At 45.2% G+C, this 19,206-nt stretch overlaps 1 protein-coding gene across 2 annotated transcripts; it reads right to left on the reverse strand.

Moving 5' to 3' along the window:
* Positions 1 to 858: 858 nt before the first annotated feature.
* TADA3 (transcriptional adaptor 3) lies at positions 859 to 18,934 on the reverse strand. Of its 2 annotated transcripts, none has more exons than XM_066596749.1 (9): positions 18,767 to 18,934; positions 13,867 to 14,081; positions 12,140 to 12,387; positions 11,589 to 11,694; positions 9,574 to 9,715; positions 4,906 to 5,009; positions 4,655 to 4,764; positions 3,097 to 3,282; positions 859 to 1,307 (listed from the first exon to the last, which is right to left on the reverse strand). In XM_066596749.1, exons 2-9 carry the CDS (start codon positions 14,071 to 14,073, stop codon positions 1,115 to 1,117), a joined length of 1,296 nt encoding a protein of 431 aa, XP_066452846.1. In that variant the 5' UTR covers positions 14,074 to 14,081; positions 18,767 to 18,934; the 3' UTR covers positions 859 to 1,114. The 2 variants fall into 2 exon arrangements, with proteins under 2 accessions (XP_066452846.1, XP_066452844.1); XM_066596747.1 differs by having other exon boundaries at positions 9,571 to 9,715.
* Positions 18,935 to 19,206: the final 272 nt, after the last annotated feature.

Consider the following 19,206-nt stretch of genomic DNA (forward strand, 5'->3'; position numbering starts at 1 on the left):
CCCCTACGGACAGAAAGCTTCTTGTATTGCTGCAGATTAGATGGAGGTGCTGACATGTTCTGACCAGCTGACAGGAAGGGATCATCGATTCACGCTGCTTGTGCCAAATTCTGACCTCCCATCAGCACGGGGCAACAGAAATCTGGATTCCTCTGACCAGGCCATGGTTTTCCACTGCTCAGTGATACAATTGTTGTGCTCTTTTGCTCCCTGAAGCCTCATCCTTCTGTTTTTTTTTCTTAATGGTGCTGAAACTGGTTTTCTGCTGTTATAGCCCATTCGTGCTAAGGAGCAACAAGTTGTATGTTTGAACACATTAGTTGGAGCACCAGGTTTGTCATCAGCTGCAGTTTATTTGTCTGTGTAGCACCTGCTCATCAGAAAGATTCCTGGCATCCACCTTTGACCCCTTTTGGAAGTGAATCGTTTCTGCCCACAGATTACCTTTTCGCTGGATGTCTTACCTCGATCACACCATTCTCCGTATACTCTCCATGCATCAGAAAACCCCACACAGTTGGCAGCGAAATCCCGTACCCCCCTAGTCTAGCCCTGATGACCCGGCCTCATTGGAAGTCACTCAGATCGCTGGATTTTCCCATCTAATGTGGGTTCACACTGAAACTGATCCAAAGAAAAAACTTATCACGTGCTTATAAGTCAGTCTATACAGCAGTTCTGTGCTGCAGATAAGTGGTGGATCATCAACCTTTCTAGACTATTAGATGTTGGACTAAAGGAGGATCACTGCACTAGGTTACCGGCTAAATATTTTGCACCTAAAGAAGGTTCTGGAACTAGAAAGTAGGTCACAATCTCCTCTTTTGGCATCTGCAAATGTCAGACAAGACCCGCCTCTGACGGAATTCATTTTATTTTACCAACCCTTTCAAAATCTCATCATCACGTAGACGTCAGTATTAAAAATAAAATGGACAAACAAACAAACAAACATGGGCACAATAAAATTACAAAAAATAAAATAAAAACTGTAAAAGTTCCTTCTGTGAGACACCAACACATTCTGAAAAGTAGTGACAAATAGTAACATTTCCACAATGGCGGAGCGACTGGTTCTTCAAGTACATAAAAGGCGTCCTCCCATCCTTCCCGGTCACCCATCTAACAGCTTAAGTATGCTTTCCCTTTCCTTCAGAGCCTTCCACGCCTGGTCCTTCTCCTTTTTGGTTGGAGTCCTTTTTTTCTGGCGTGCGGCCATGATCTTTCTGAAAGCGTCCATAACCTCGTTGTCGGCCATGCGTACCCTGTGCCGCAGCTCCTGCTTATTCATTTCTTCCTTTGCCAATCTGAAGAGAGAACATGGGATTAGGAACCTCACAGTTCATGCACAGTGTATAGAGACATCAGTTCAATAAAACACAACTATCCAGCCCAAGGAATAGCCCCTGGTCAGAAGGTGTCGCAAATCGGAGGCAGTCTCCACATGTACATCACAAACACCGACACCATGCACTTGGAGTTATCCAATTCTTGTACATTGCATTATCATGTAGCAAACAGTCACCCAAGTGGTCAAACGTCCAAGATTATCTGCAGGCCAGAGATATAGGTTTCCATATAATTCTGGACTTTTGGCCACTAGGGTGACGGTTTGAATAGGATAATGCAATGAGAAAAAAATTGGTGCAATGCATGGTGTGTCAGTGTTCGTGGTTTACATGTACAGAGACAAACCGCTGTCTGGACAATCTCAGCAAGATGTAGGAATCAGCAAAAATGATGCATTTGGTTGAGAAGTGATTAATGCATATTTAAACCCCTTTGTGCCCCAGGATGTATATGTACGCCCTCAGTGCATGGGGTTAATGCGGCGTGGGCTTGGAAGCCAAGCCAGCTCCATAGATGGGCAAGGTCTTCAGTCTTTGACAGCAAACACTCCACTGCAATCAGAGTTCACGTTGATCATGTCTGTAAACCCTTTAAATGCCACTGTCAATTCTGACTGCTTGATAAAGAAGATGACTGTATGTTATGGAGCGCTAAGGGGTTAAAAAGGTGTGAATAACTCCCGTCTATATTTCCTCGGGGAATTCTGGACTATTAAGTGACGCAAGATAAGATACGCTTATGTGAACTAACCCATTGAAATCAATGGGTTCTATGTACTGTGCAAATACATTCGTGTAAATCCGGCCTTAAAGTTATAAAATACAAAAAAAAAAAATTAAAGGAGCAGTACATAATTAAGTATTACTTTGCTTATAATGACCCAGACAATTAAAATATTTAGTTATTTATTGCACATGGTGAATGTTGTAAAACTATTTTTTTTTTTAAAGTAATGCCAGAATTGCCATTTTTCATTTGTTCTTGTACACAAAAACAAACAAACAAGAAGAAATCCAAAAGTCACATGTACCCCAAAATGGTATCAATAAAAACAATTCTTTCCGCAAAAAACAAGCCCTCACAGAGCTCTATTGCCAGAAAAAAAAAATGTTAAAATTTGTCTTTAAACGTGACGATGCAGAATCTTTTTTTTTTTTTAAATATTTTTATTGTGTAAAAGTAGTAAAAGATAACAAAATTTGGTATCGCAGTAATTGTGCTGATCCAGATAAGAAAGTTATCATGTTATACTTACTTAATGGTGAACGCTGTAAAAACAAACTCCCCAAAAAACGATGGAATTTCTGGATATTTTTTTTTATCTCCCACCTCCACAAAATTTTAATAAACGTCATACAACACATTATATGTAACCCAGAGGGGAGCCCATGAAAAATACAACAAGCCCTCATACGACTAGGTCAATAAGTTATGGCTCTTGCAATGCTAGGATACCAATCGCTCTGTCCTCAAGACACAAAATAAGCTGGTCACTAAGGGGTTAACTAAACCTGGATCAACAGCATGGATGCTGCGACCTGCCCGGATAAATACAAGATGGCATTAGTATGGATCAGCCATTTGGAAACAGCACGGCTGCCGCCACTAATTATTAGCAACATTACAGGAGTTGGTAGAACTTAAAAAAGCCAAAGTTCAGCGAGAAGGAGTGTTATTTTTTTGCTGTCAAGAACCCAAAAAGTTTAAAAAAAATAAAAAAATAGGAAGTGAATCGGTATCGGTCACCTGAGGAGCTCCTGTTTCTTGGCCCGGTTGTGAGCACTGAGAGCCTTCAGCTCGGCCTGCCTCTTGCGGAGCTCAGCCAACACTTCGTCTTCAGAGTCTTCAGCAGGCCGGTCCTCAGACTCCAGCAGACCCTGCGCTATCAACTCTTCCTTAATTCGGACTTCTAACGACTTTGTATGAGGAGCGCTGAGAGAAACGTTACACAGAAGCTTTTAGTTTTCCCTCAAAAAATATGTAAAGAGCAAGTGTGAAAGTACTTTTAAGTATATACGAGATTTAGATTTACTCTGTGCCAAACTACTACCTACCACTTGTCCGTCCAACTTGTATGTGTGTGAGAAGTACATGCAGAGCCTGACAGCACCTGTGATGGCAGTTATTACTGTCTTAGCTCCGCCCCCGATCACATGACGGTGACGAATTCACAGGTGCTTTACACATTCATAGTTGGTGGTGCACATTGAACAACACTGAAGCATAGTCCTTCCCCACTATCTTCACATCTCCTGAACGTGATGTCATGTCATCTGAAGTGCTAAGGCCTCATGTCCATGGGGAAAATCAGGCCCGCTACGGATTCTCCATGGAGAATCCGTAGCGGGTCCCTCCTGCCCCGCGGACATGAGCGCTGAAAATGAGAATTAACTCACCTCTCGCACGCTCCTGATCTTCCCTTCGCCGCGGCTTCATCTTCTCTGTCGCGGACGGATCTTCTTTCTTCGGCCCGGCGGATGTGCACGGCATGTCAGTTGCGTGTCGCGCACATGCGCCGGCCCGAAGAAAAAAGATCCGGCCGCAACGGAGAGAAGATGAAGCCGCGAAAAAGGAAAGATCCGGAGCAGGTGAGTATATGCTGATTTTGGTCTCCCGCGGATCCGGACGGCTTCCATAGGCTTCAATAGAAGCCCGCGGGAGACCCGCACGAAAATGGAGCATGGTCCAGATTTTTTCATGCTCCATTTTATTTTTTTTTTTTAAATCACTTTTATTGACCATCCGCGGGTATTTATCTACCCGCGGGTGGTCAATGCATCCCTATGGGATGCGGATCCGCATGCGGGTGATCCGCTGCGGATCTTAAATCATATTTAGCCCGTGGACATGAGGCCTAATGCTGCCAACACCAGTCCAGCCTTCATCTAATCATGAACCGTTGTCCAGTGTTGAAACAAACAGTCGCTGTCGTGCAAACATGTCACCACAGAGGGTTCAATACCGCCGTGAGGCTAATGCAGCTTATAGGATACAGCAACAAGCCACGATTTCACCTCAGCCGCTAGCTGAAGTTCATAAAAACACATGCAGCTCATATGTGAAAGAAACAAGCAAACCTGTCTCGTCAGTGAGCTGCTGAAGTTCGTAAATCATGTGCAGCTCATATACGAAAGCAATGTAGCAAAGGTGCGTATGACGTGCAGATAGCAGAGCTGTGTGCGTGTGACGTGCAGGTAGCAGAGCTGTGTGCGTGTGACGTGCAGGTAGCAGAGCTGTGTGGCGCATTGCACCACCAGAAAGACTAGTATTATAATTTCCTAATAATTACTAGTATACTATATACCTGAATGGTTTCATCTGGCTTCGGGGTGACGTACTGGCTCCATCCGTTCCAGACTCCTTCCCGGATATCTCAGGAATAGGCGAATCTTCAATTGGGGATATAATGTTTTCCTGCAGCCAAGATATAGACAATAATAAAATCAGACAATTGTGTGATGCTAAAGGACGAGAGCAGCAGCACCTTCAGTATAAGAAGTGATCAGTGCTCCCTACTGTCCTAGGTATGAATTCCAAGCACAAAGGTCAAATTACCTCCACCAGAGCCTGCAGTAGCCGCTGCGTCAGATGACCGAATGGGCAGCCGTCCTCAGGCTGGTCGTGCTGGGATTCAGATTTCTTTAGCATGGAGTCCACATCTATAAGCAGCCAAGACACACATCTTATATGACCACTAAAAGGAGATGGGTGTAACGCTGAGAAGTTTTGAATTTTTTTCTTTAAGTTTAACACCTTCTCGCTGCAGTTCTTTTTGTTTTATCCCTTCATTTTCATATGCCAGTTTTCAAGAATAACTTTTTTTTTTTACATTTTTCCGGTGATATAGGACTCGATTTGCCAATGGTACCATTTAGGAAACTATATGAAAACTTTAAAAAATTCTAAGTGGGCGATTTAAGAAAAAGAAAAAAAACGCAATTGCGCCAATTTTGGCAGGGGTGATTTTTTTACAGCATTCAAAATGCTGTAAGATTGACAAAATTATCTTTATTCTGTGTGTCAATAAGATTACAATACCAAATTAATTTTTTTAATGCAGTACTGCAAATAAAATATCCTTAAAGGGGTTGTCCCACGGCAGCAAGTGGGTCTATACACTTCTGTATGGACATATTAATGCACTTTGTAATGTACATTGTGCATTAATTATGAGCCATACAGAAGTTATAAAAAGTTTTTCACTTACCTGCTCCGTTACTAGCGTCCTCGTTCCCATGGAGCCGACTAATTTTCGGCCTCCGATGGCCAAATTAGCCGCGCTTGCGCAGTCCGGGTCTTCTGCTCTCTTCAATGGAGCCGCTCATGCAGAATGCCGGCTCCGTGTAGCTCCGCCCCGTCACGTGCCGATTCCAGCCAATCAGGAGGCTGGAATCGGCAATGGACCGCACAGAAGAGCTGCGGTCCACGGAGGGAGCAGACCCCGGCGGCCATCTTCAGCAGGTAAGTATGAAGACGCCGGACCGCCGGGATTCAGGTAAGCGCTGAGCGGTTTGTTTTTTTAACCCCTGCATCGGGGTTGTCTCGCGCCGAACAAGGGGGGGGGGGGGGGGGTTAAAAAAAAAAAAAACCCGTTTCGGCGCGGGACAACCCCTTTAAAGGAAAATTGCTTTCTGTCGCCACCTTCTGGCACCCATAACTATTGTATTTTTCTTTTGATGGGGTTGTTTAAGAGATCCTCCTTATGAGGTGACCCTTTTGAGGGACATACGATAAAAAACACTATACAAAACACACAACACAATTCCGGCTTTGATTTTTTTTTTCTGACAGCGCTCATTGTGCGGTATTAATAATGTGATATTTTAACCCCTTCATGACATGGCCTATTTTGGGCTTTAGGACGCAACAATTTTTGGCGGATTTTCTTCTCCATTTATCAAAAGTCATAACTTTTTTATTTTTTCGTTGACGCGGCCGTGTGAGGGCTTGTTTTTTGCGTGGAGAACTGTAGTTTTTATTGGTGCCACTTTTGGGTACATAGACTATATTGTAAAACTTTTTTTTTTTTTATGATAGCAGGGAGAGAAAACGCATGAATTCTGCCATAGATTTTTTTTTTTTTTTTTTTACAGCGTTAATCATGCAGCATAAATGAGACATTCAATTTTTTCTGCGGACCGGTACGGTTACAGCGATACCAAAATTCTTACATTTTTTTTAGGTTTTCCCACTTTTCTGCAATAAAAACCCTTTTTTTGGAAATCTTTTTTCTATTCTAAATCGCTGCATTCAAAGTCCTGTAACTTTTTTATTTTTCGATGTATGGAGCTCTATGAGGGCTTATTTTTTGCGAGACGAGCTGTAGTTTTTACTGATACCATTTTGGGGTACATACGGCTTTTTTGATCACTTTTATTGCGTTTTTAGTGAGGCAAAATGCTAAAAATTAGCATTTTGCCTCAGTTTAGCGTTTTTTTGCGTGCACAGTCAAAAGCATGTGCAACTTATTGTACGCGTCGTTACGGACGCGACAATACCAAATATGTGGGGCTTAATTTTTTTTTAACCTTTTTTTATGCTAATCTGAAAGAAAGCATAAAGGGGGGGGGGGGTTCACATAATTTGTGTCCCTCTGAGGGACTTGCAGCACTGTGCCTATGATCGCTGTCATAAGGCATGGCAGAGCTACTGCTCTGCCATGCCTTATCGCTTATACAGCGATCATAGGCAATACAGGACGCCAGTGTCTGGCGTCCTGTTGCCATGGTGACAGGCCGGGCTCTCGCGATGACATCGCGAGTTCCGGCCGGAGACACAGAGGGAGTGCGGTCCCTCTGTGAACTCTTTCCCTGCCGCGATCTACTTTTTTTTGTAATGACTGAAGAAAAAAAACAAAACAAAAAACAAAAAACTATTTCCCTTATTTTTACTTCTCTTAGGGAACTTGAGCTTGCAATCGTTTGATCACTTATACAGTATATTGTAATACCATAGTATTGTATTATACGGTTTTCTGACAAGCGTTCTTTGAACATATGCCACATCATAATGAGCAGTCATTCATGGCAGCCCTGGAAGCCTTCAAAAAGCCCCAAGGCTGCCATAACACCCTGACAGAACCCCACATTATTATCTCTGCTGGGTTGTTTGGGATATCTCAGGCAAGATCAAGGCAAGTCACTATGGGACTTGCAGAGCACAATGCCATAAGCCGTGGCATTGTGCTCTGCCTGTACAGTCCCACACAGAACAGTGCAGGACTTTAAACAAAGAAGCCGGCAGATACTACCGATCTGCCCGAAACTTCCGGCTTCTGTTTTTAAACTCCTGCACTGCTTTGTTTACAGGTTGCCACGGAGACCATCGGCTTTCAAGCAGGGAGAGCTAGTGCTTGGCTGTCAGAGGATAGTGCATATTTGGCATTCTTTCTTCTTCTTTTTTTTTTTTTTTCGGACTATGTTGACTGTGCGAGGTAAATAATGCACCACTTTGATAGATCGGACTTTTATGAACGCGGTGATACCAAATATGTATTTTTCTTTTATGATTTAGATTTTTTTTATTATAGATATGGCAAAAGGAGGATGATTTAAACTTTTATAACTTTTTTTTTTAAACTGTAAAAAAGTCACGAACAGGAAAAAAATTATTACAATTCGGTATTGGCATAATCGTACTGGCCTGTAGAATTACTTTAATATATTATTTATACTGCTCTGAGAATGCAGTGAAAAATAAAAATAAAAAACATGCCAGAATTACAGATTTTATTAATCTTGCCCCTAGAAAAAAATGGAATAAAAAGCGATCAAAATTTTGCATGTTCCTAAAAATTAGATTAATGAAGACTAGAGTTCATTCTGCAAAAAACAAGCTCTTCTAGGGCTCTGGCAATGGGAAAAAAAAAAATAAATTATACGGCTCTTGGAATGTGGCGACACAAAAGCATACCTTTAAGAAAAAAAGTTTTACAAAAATGTACAAAAATAGCAAAACATTAAAAAACAAAACAAAAAAAAACTGTATATACTTGGTATCGCCGTAATCGTGCTGACTCAGAGAATAATGTTATCACACTATTTATTCTGCACACTGAACGCCGTAAAAAGGAGATCCAAAATACAAATGGAGGAATTTCTTTTTTTCCCCCAATCTCCCTAAGAATTCTTTTACAAAAGTTATGCAATACATTATATATACCCAAGAATGATGCCATCAAAAAGTACAACTTGTCCCGCAAAAAACAAGCCCTCATATGGCCGTGTCAATGGAAAAATGAAAAAGTTATGGCTCTTGGAACGCGACTGCAAAATTAGTTGAAATTAAATGATTGTCCCATTTAAAAAACCTGCCCTGGTGGGTCTGACAGGGGGGTAAGAAACCCGCCACTCAGGGGTTAAATGGTTAAGAGCTGTGATCTCCAATAGAGACTATTTTGGGTGATTGTCAACGATCAAAGACAGCTAACACCTGCAGTGTATGGAGTGGGATCACCTCAGGGTTAATGATGGATCATGCACCTTGGTTACACAGTCACTGCTCGCTAGCTGAGGATGGACTCACTAGAAAGCCTATGGGCCAGTATTCAGCTAATGAGCAGTGACAGGCATGTCTCCAGTTACTGCTATAAAACGTAACAGAGACCAGACAACTAACAGGAGGAGCAACAGAATAAATAAAGATGAAGTTAGAAGTGTAACTGGCTGGCCAAGGAAGAAACCAGCGCTACTGTGATAGCTTAAAGCAATCTTACAGTTCCAGGACCAAATTCTGTCCAGGGACCAGAGGAGGCGTAACATTACCTGCACGGCTGTCCCACAGATCTGATGTTCTAGGCCTAATTTTCACTTGTGCAAGATGGCCACCGCAATCTTCTAACTACCTAAAGAGCACTGTGCAGCTGTTGTCCAAGGCAGATTGTACTGCTCTCCAAACCCGGCCAGCGCTGATCACATGAGCAGCGCTCACCAATCAGACGTGTAGTGCACAGGTAATCTAACACTATAGTACCAACGCAGTGTGTGGATTAGGTAGTCTGAAGTTCTACCTCAGCAGCCTTAGACGAGCAAAAACTGGAACTGGCGGATCCTCGGGACAACAGCACAAAGAACCAACAGCGGGCGATATAACTCCACCCCTTTGGATCTTGGAATCTTGTCCCGTAACTGGAGGGTCGCTTTAAATGACAAACTTTATTTTCTAATATGCTCAAAGCCCTAACTAGGAGGAGGAAGCTCCATCATCAGGTCTGGGTACCACTACCTTTGGAGTCCAGCTCAGTTAGTGGTCCCAGAGGTCCTTTCTTCTTGTCTCCTGTCATAGAGGCTCTGGCTCCATCTTTCTGTTCCTCCTGCAAGTCCTCCTGGGCCCAGCGCTGGGAGTAATGTTTCCCAAGAGGTGGAATCTGAAATGAGTAACATCACAAGATGTAATGTTTAACCCTTCATTTCCCCCAAAACCTGGTCTACCATCATCATAATGGATTCTATAGCAAAGGCAATGAAATGAGGCTTCGCACGGGGACTAGTTCCCCATGGTTTTTTAGCTACGTTGCATCCATATCGCCATCTAGCTCCATTGAAGATCCTGAAGCCTCACCCTAGGCATCTACATAAAAAGCTGAGATGTAATGATTTTGAGTCACTTAGCGTCATTGCCTCCAATTTTATCCACAGCCGCTTCCAAAATGCAATTGGTTGCATTTGGAAACAGTCAGAAATTGGGCTCCACCCCTACTGACAAACATGCTTACTAACAATCCAGCTTTTCATTGGACTGCCTGGCAAACTGGAGTTCAAATACAATGGAGTTAATAGGCATTTCTGGATGGTTTGGTGGGACAGAGATTGATGCAAGCATGGTTTAGATTTATGTGTCTGCTGACTCATAATGCTGTACGATAACAGGAAAGCAGCAGAATTCTGAATGCAGCTCTGAATGTAAAGAGGGAAAAAAAAACAAAAAAAACAATGTGGCACATTTAAGTCCAAGTACAATTTGTGCCAGCATTCCTGTGACAAATGTATTAAGAGTGGATTTCAGCAATAATGTACAGCAGTTTCTGGTATACAGTATATTAAAGGGGTTGTACAATGGTCACAAGTCATCCCCTACCCACAGGATAACTTGCTAATCAGTGGGAGTCTCACTTCTGAGACCTCCATCAATCAAGAATGGGGGTCCTGTGTCTCCCATCCTCCTTACTGCAGGGCTACTGCAACCCCCTCAGAGAGGAGACTGAATTAGCGCTGGTCGTGCAAGTGCAGCAACACTCCATTCACTTTCAATTGGACTACCAAGATGCCCAAATGTTTGCCACTAGGGTAATTCCCTCAGCCCCAATTAAATTAATGGAGTGCTGACCACGCATGCTCAGCCAGCACTCCATTTATTGGGATGTCACTGCGACCCCCGCAGTGGCAGGCACAGGGGGAACACGAGACTCCCATTATCAAGATCGGCAGGGGTCTCAGACCTCACCGATCAGCAAATTATCCCCCATCATGTGGATTGAGGATAACTTGTAATCTTGGTACAACCCCTGTAAAGTAAAAGTGGTGGGGCATGGCATAAAGTTCCAATTTTGCATGTGCCAAAATTACAATTTTTGTACATCAGAAAACTGGTGTACAAAAAGTAATAAATATGCCCAAGAGTAACTGAGCACAAGTAGAGTAACTCACCTACAATTACCTTTTCCCAGTACAGGATGTTGGGGGGCAATTCTATAACTAGCAGGGCAGGAGATGCCGAATGCTCTGGGGAAAATCTATTAAGCCCGGCATGTCCGACACCAGGCTTAGTATGATTTTCCCCGGCATACAGTGAGTGCGCTTAACACATGAAGTGGAGCAGCAGCTGAGCCTGTGCAGAGCTGCTCTATTCATCTTCAAGATAAAGCACTTATATTTGTGCACTTTACTCAACCGCACTAAAATGAATGGAGCGATGCCTGCGCCTCTTCATGAATTCACCTTCTCAGAAACTTACAGCAGGTCCAACAAGTTTCTGGTGTAAATTATACAAAACGCTATTGGTCCTGGGAGGCAACACCCCCTCCCAGCAAGCCCTGCCTACTTTTCAGAAAAGTGGCTAGATCAACACAGAATTTAAAAAAAAAAAAGGGAGTGCACATTTTGTCGCAAATATCCACTTGCATTAAAATTTGCAACCTTTGTAAATCAGAAACCTGCGTAAAAATCTTCATAAATGTGCCACTTTGTTAAACTGTGTAATTCAACAGACAATGTGGGCATGGCCTGCAGCTCTGATCATACTTTGTAGTAGTCGGCTTCATCCTCCGGGGTCTTGAGAAGGTCCTCCAGAACCTTAATCTCCTCTGCCGTTATGTCTGCGCAATAAGGCTCAACAGAAGCCCAAAATCTGAAACACAGGAGACAACTGTTACACGAAACTACAAGGCTGATGCTGTATAGAACAAGGATATCTAAAGAGGCCGCTCGTCATTCTTTTTGTTACCGGCTGAGGCACATAGTACTGTTGATGGAACTGCAGAAGATTCTGAAGGGCGAATTCCCATATTAGACTTTTATGCAATATCCACAGGATAGGCCATAAAGGTCTGATAGTTGTGAGTACCACCTCCAGATCTAAGCTCTCAGCCTGGTTGCATTCGAGGGGCCAGGGGTAGTTAGTATTATGGACACAGCCAAGTGGGCCGTCTTATGCCCTTTCTTTAATAGAAGTGAATGGAAGTTATAGAAACAGTGTAAAACTTGGCTCTTTCTGCATTTCTAGCCACTGTATAAAGGGAGGTATTGCCATCCCGGTCAGGATTTAATGTACAATTTTTCTTCTGGGACTCTACCTGTTTGGGGCGTCATTTTTGGGTATTCTGGGGACATCAACTGGATCATCTGTGAACTCGTATTCTTGGATTTTTGGCTGTAGGTTCCTAGACTTAGGTCTTCCTGGGCCTGTTCCAGATGCGTGACTGCCTTTACCTTCCAGCTTTGGCTTTTTGGGTTTATGTTTCACGGGTGTACCAGGCTCATGCTCCTTTCCAAGCTTCAAAAATCTCCGGTCTCCTTTCTTGTCCTGCCAGTCTGTGAGGATCTAAAAAGTACAACGTGAAAGAAACGGTGAGACACCAACTATGCATGTTAGTTGTCAACATGATTGTGTGTCCCAACCATAGCTAGTAATATCTGGCATAGCCGGTAAAGCTGATCTATGTCCTTAACTGCTTAAACGGATATTCCCAAGACTTATCACCTATCCATTACTGTCAATCATGAGACCCCCACTGATCCAGAGAACAGGGGTCCTATGTTCCCCTTTTCTCCTTCCTGTACCCCTTGCAAGGATGTGGGGATTGAGTGGAGTGGCAGGCGAGCATGTGCAGCGCTACGCCATTCATCTTCAATGGGACTGCTGAAGATAGCCAAGCGCTTATATTCGGTCATTTTAGTCAACCCTACTGAAATAAAAGAAGCAATGCCAATTGTGCTTGGCCATTGCCATTCCATTCACTTGCCACCTGTGAGAGGTGCAGTAAGCCTGTAGTTGAGGTGGAGAGGGGTAACACTGAACCCTCATTCTCTGGATTGGCAGGGGTCTCAGCAGCTAGATCCCCACCAATCACACTTTTATCAGCAATCCTATGGCTCGGTGAACAAAGTCAATCTTGGGAATACCCCTTGAAGAACCAAGCCATTTTTCTCTAATCCCAGCCATTAGTGCTGCCATGTATGGCTAGAGCTGTTCAGTCCATGCGATGAGCAATGACATACATGTACGTGGTCCTGTGGGAACTAATACCGGTTGATGACATGTATAAAATTTTGTGTTGAGGGGTTAGGACCCTTTTAAACTTAACGATAATTCTTCATTGTATTGCTGGATCGTGCAAAACTCAGTGGTGAAAGATAAGTTGTTGACTCAGCGTTGAGCTTAGGCAGGCATAAAAATCAAACGATGATCAGCCCGTGCAAACAGGCAATTATTCATCAAGGAATGACTGCTTGTTTTCAGCGAATGAAGGTGGGTGGTTACCAAAAGCAATCTTTGGCTTGCTCTGCCTTAATTCAATTATCGCTCCTGTGTAATCGCTGAGACGAGTGTTGAGCGCTTAAGCATGTTCCATGTAAAAAAGGTCTTCAAAAAGGCTGTATGTTTTGGACTGCCCCTTTCTTATCAAAAGGGTCCGAAAAAGTATTCCGCTGCTGGGACAGCCAGCAATCAAGTATTATCTGGCATGTTCAATTCCCTGCAGCACCCCCACAGGAGAGGTGTAGCATTACAGAGGTGACACTGAAATCAGTTGGCTGTCCGTGTAATGCATGAATGTGCCGGGTCCATCAGGGCAATAATTACAGCTCCACAAGGGTCATTACCCTCGTTAGAAGCCATACGAGAGCCGTGGATGTACCATGGAAGAACTGGCAGTCTTAGCATGTGTGAGTCTGCGAGATCTGTGATAGCTGCCATATTGGATATATCCACTTTCTTAGCAAGTAGGATATTTCACAAGCTGGCAGCAAAGACGACTCCATAACTCATCTTCCAGAACAGAGTTCTCATCGGTCTCCTCACCTGCGTCTCGGCTTCTAAAACACGAAGTCGGCGACTCGCTGAAGACAACAGCGTTTCCAGTTCCAGCTGCAGCGTATCCAGCTCCTCAATGCCGATGCCATCATCTTCAGAGCGGGAGAGCACGGCCGTGTAGCGGGGGCACAGCTTCACGTGGTCCACCGACTTAAACTCATGGAACTGCAGCGGGCAATCTTTTAACTCGCTCATGTTGGCAACTAAAGAACAAAGAAGAACAGAGTAAAGAGGTTACATGTGACTGGCACTGCCCACATCCCATAATGCCCACTGACATATACAATCAACCAAGGCTCTCCTCCTCATTCACTGCTGCATAATGAAAGATGCTTCTACTTCCTAACAGTCTTTGTACTTTAGAAAGCTCTGCTTGCTGTCAGTGAATGAAGCCATTCTTGTTTACTACTACTACTGTTTTTCCCCAAAAAAATAGGTCCTACCCAGATAGTAAGACCTATTAGGTTTCGGGGGAGGCTTGCAATATAAGGCCTCCCCAAAAATAGTACCTTGTTTAGGTGCCCCACAAAAAAAAAAAAACAAAACCACACAATACTCACCTGCTCCGCGGCGTACCGATGGTCTTCAGCAGCGCTGCGGTAAGCTGCGTACTCCACGTCTCACAGAGGATCTTCTGCTGGTGATGGGGCTTTAAATACCCCGCCCTCAGTAAAGCGAGCGCTGTGATTGACTAATTGAGTGCCGGCAGCCAATCACAGCCAGCGCTCGATGAGCCAATCACAGCCATTCAGTGATGTCATTTGGGATGTGCAAAATAAATATAAATCTATATATTAGTATTTCTGTGTATTTGTGCACCAAAAGTCCCCATAGAAGTCAATGAGGGATGCACAAACGTGCGCACAATACGCAAAGCGATGCGTGTAAGACTGCGTAATTCCGCTGGAAAAAGAACACATCTGGAACTCACAAGACGACATTTTAAGCGGTGCGTCTCAGACCACTCTCCTATACGGTGTCGGTAAAAAACGCTGCAATTTTGATTTTTAGCTGCATTTTTGAACGCAGGTTACTGTGTTTGACAGCGTTTAACACATCAAGATTCCACAGCAGGATACAGCTGATACTATTGTTTCAGTTGTATCCTGTCCCTGAACACAGGCGAGGTATGAAGAACACAGCGGTCCAGCTCTGTTCTCCACACCCTGCTTGGAGAACTCAACCGTATAACAGCCGGGCGCTCCGAGCAGAGAACAGCTGGATGCAGAAGACAAGCGGCCCTGCTCGGAGCGATCACCTTCCACTTAAAGGCACACAAGGATTACTGCTCAAAAGTCACGCAAAAGACAGATTTTGAGTGATAATCGCTGTGTCTAAACCAGGCTTTCGTGTCCGGTGTGCAAATAACACATCCTGCGGGCAGAAAAAGTGCAGTAAGATACACAGATACGTGCACAAAAAAGCCTCGTTCAGTATGCAAATAAGTTACCCTGAAGCGCACGCATTTGTACATCCGCTCATGTGGAGCCGGCCTTAGGCTTCTGACATACTTGCTGTGTCCTCGACGGGCTCAGACACCACATGAACACACATCGCAGGTCCTAGCTCACATCCACGACGGACAAGAATAGGACATGAGATGCCGCACAGCTTCATAGGCTGCTATAGGTGAGCGTGCGGTCCGTGAATTACCATGGACACAGAGCCAAATCCGCTAGTGTGACGGAGCCTTAAAGCAAGGGTCTGGAATAGGAGGAGGAACTGAAATGTAAAGTATATTGGAAAGTTATACAACCTTTCACCATACAACGACAACTTTGTGGTCCTCCCCTTTATTAACCCGAATGGCGAGCTGCTGCCAAGAGTGGCCCCCGCTCTGGCTGTCATGTGGATGTCATGTTATTCTAGATGTTCTCAGTCATATGGCTGCTGGCAGCTTCCCTAGTTGCAGGGGTCCAGCTTTCTCCCAGTGCAGCACGGACACCCCTGTATACAGCTGCAGTCAGTGAATCCCAACTATTACATATTGAATTTGACAAATTTACAAACTTTCGGCTGTTTAAAAAAAACAAAACAATCAAACAAGAACAATTTAAATTGCTGCAAACAACTAATACAAGATGTGGTTTCTCCAAATTCACCAATAAATGCCACTTCTAATGCCTCATAGAATGGTTTAGTTGGATGGGACGTTCAGGGTCATCTGGTCCAACCCCCTGCGGTCTTCGTTATTCCCCCCCTTCATGACAAGGGGCTTTAGTACTTAGTGGAGCCCCTTTTGCGGTTATGACCTCCTGCAGACGTGATGCATCACCAGACGGCAGCTTCTGGCAGCCTGAGGACTCTTACCCGTTCCTCATGGACAATGGCCTCCAGGTCACTAATATTCCTGGGTGCAGCAGCCGCCCCCTTCACATTTCTAAGATTTTCTATGGTTTCAAATCAGGTGACTGAATGTGACTCCAGAATCTTCCACAACTTCGGACACCGATCCTTGATGGCTTCTGAGGTATGTTTGGGATCTTTGTCCTGTTGGAGCCTCCAACAACACCCAAGCTTCAGCTTCCTCACAGACGGCTTGACATTTTCTACTAGGATTTCCCGATACTTAATCCATCTTGCCCTCCCCACGCTGTAGGTTTCCTGTGCCAGAGGAAGCCAAGCTGCCCCATAACACCAATGAGCCACCGCCATGCTTCACTGTAGGCTGAGGGTTCTCATCAGTGTGGTCTTCATTTCTCCTCCTCCAGAGATACAGCTGATCCAGAGGCCGGAAAAAGTTTGTTCTGTTTCATCGCTCCACAGAACAGAATCCCCAAACTTCTGTCATGAAGGGGGAATAATTCTGCAGTAATCATAAAAAGTGGCATTTGGGGGTGAATTTGGAGAAACAGTTCTATTAGTTAAAGGGTTTGTCCAGGATCATTTATTCTATTGACGACCGATCCTCAGATTAGGTCATCAATAGATGATTGGCGGGAGTCCGTCAACGAGGATCCTCGACGATCAGCTGATTCCCAGCGCTGCTGTTGGTAGGGACAGGAAGTGGAACGCACCCCCCTACTGCAGTACTCCTGCTTGGAACTGCAGGAGTACCTCCTATTACATTTACTAGGAGCTGCGCCAGCAGTTGGCATGATCGGCTTCCAGCGCCATCCCTGGGAATCCGCTGACTGGCAGGGATCACAGCAGCAGACCCACCATACATCTAATGAACAGGTCAGCAATAGAAAAAAAAATGTCTGACTTCCTGGACAAACCCTTTAGTCTGCCTGTCCACGGCTGTGACGGAATATCGCTAGCGATATTCTGCCGCGGGGAAGGAGGGGGGGGGGGGGCACTAAAAGGTCTCCGCGATGAGCCTATATAAATGATAAGCATGCCGCGATTTTAACCACACGAGTGGAAAAGCGCTATGATTTTCCACTCGTGTGCAGTAGGCACCGCTTCCCATAGTTATGCTATGGAAGGCATGTCATGTGAGCTCCACATGCGATTTATTACCGCGTATCTCGCAATGACACCTCGCCCCTGGACAGCCAGCCTTAAAGGGAACCCATCACGTCCCCACAGCACTGTAAACTAAGGCATGGTGCGGATAGAGGAGACACGTAGCCAGGGGATAGATCTTCTATACTCACCCAGCGGTGTCCCCTCTGATGTTGGGGCGCAGCGCGAATATCTGACTCTTTTCATGGCCCCGTCCGCATGCTCTATCATAGACGGAACAGAGTCAGATTTTCTGCCTGTGCGATCTTCAGAGGGGGCACCGCTGTATTGTGGGGGCGAGCGAGTGTAACTAAAACCCCTCATCGGGCTCCTCCAACAGCGATGGCACAGGACCGCTTCCCTTAAAGGGGTGCTCAGATGTAGCGGAATCACTGCGGATAACTTGTACCGCTGGTGCCGATTTGATCCCAATTCAGCTGTGAATCGGCAGCCCACAGAACCGCGTGACACCTACACATGGCCGCTCACTGCCAGGAGCGCAGACAGTCACCCGCTAGTGAGCGCTGCCGCCACTGGTCAGGCGATGCAGAGGTGCGCTGCCTGTCATAGATGGAAAGATGGCGGTGCTCAGTAGCAGTTACTGGGTGACGGTGTGCGCCGTGTTCTCGGTACTGGCAGCGAGTGCTCAGTATTCAGCGGTGGGAGGAGCGCCGTTATGTACAGGCAGCGAGCGGCCATTTGTAGCTGCGGTTCCGCGCCCCTGCTGTCTTTCAGCTACCGCTAGAACCTTTTTTGATGTAGAATTGACGTGAATTTTGGCGCAATTTTCTGCACCCTAAAAATCATCATACCCTAAAAATCGTGGATTTTTCTCTTTATTTTCTTTTTCTTCAATTGGCTGAAAAGGTGCACATTTTGAGAATAAACCTAATGTACAATGGGGGGGTCCCTGACGGCAGTTGTAACGACCAGTCCGACGGTCCGCGATGGTTTACAGAAAGGATATTGGCGCCTGCAGAGTAATTCTTACCATTACACATCCCGACAGACGCCATTATCGGGTAGGTCTATTGGGCACGGCTGGAATCTGTCCGAAATCAGACCCATTATAAGTGGTAACCATGGCGCTGGCGCGAACGGTGCACGCCACCCATCCCCCCTTTGCAGCATGAGGACCAGACCAGCTGCAGGATTTATCTACCGTGCGCAATAGCTGCGATACAACCTCAACATTAATTATACGGTGTGCAACGATGGCAGATCCCGCAGAAGACACCGTTTATGGGCAGATTTAGCAAAACCTCGTCAGAAAAGCAGTTGCCCATAGCAACCAATTAAACCCCATCTCTCACTGCACAGAGACATGGATGCAACCATCTAACTGGTTGCTACGGGCAACTGCTCCACTGTCCTCATTGCAGGAGCCACAGTGCGTAGGAGAGCCCCGAGCCCTGCCGGCACCACGCAGCATACTCACATTCATTCACTACACCCAGCAGCCGGCATCACAGCTGCACCCAAGTCCAGCCCCCGTTTCCTCGGTTTCTCCGCCTTTTAACGCCCGGAGCCGGCAGGTGGCAGAGCAGAGCCGCCCGAGGCCCGTGTGCCAGTCCTCTCGCTAACCGGGGCCGTGGAAGACACCATTCATTGGCGTTATGGAGGGGAGCTCTTGAAACAAAATGCGTATTTATAAGGAGGCGACACCCCTTCACAACGTTCTAATGTACATTATCACATATTATATCACACTGCATATCCGCACCGCTGCCTCATATTAGCTATTATTGTAAATGTATCACATCACGCTTTTTTGTGGAAAATGGTACGGTCCACCAACACCTCAGCGAGGGCCGGTTTGGAGTAGGACGGTTCCATGTTTTCTGAGGGGAGTTTGACTTTATTGATAAGTAATATGCA

This window comes from Eleutherodactylus coqui, chromosome 3 (assembly GCF_035609145.1).
Source record: "Eleutherodactylus coqui strain aEleCoq1 chromosome 3, aEleCoq1.hap1, whole genome shotgun sequence".
Taxonomy (NCBI): Eukaryota; Metazoa; Chordata; class Amphibia; order Anura; family Eleutherodactylidae; genus Eleutherodactylus; species Eleutherodactylus coqui.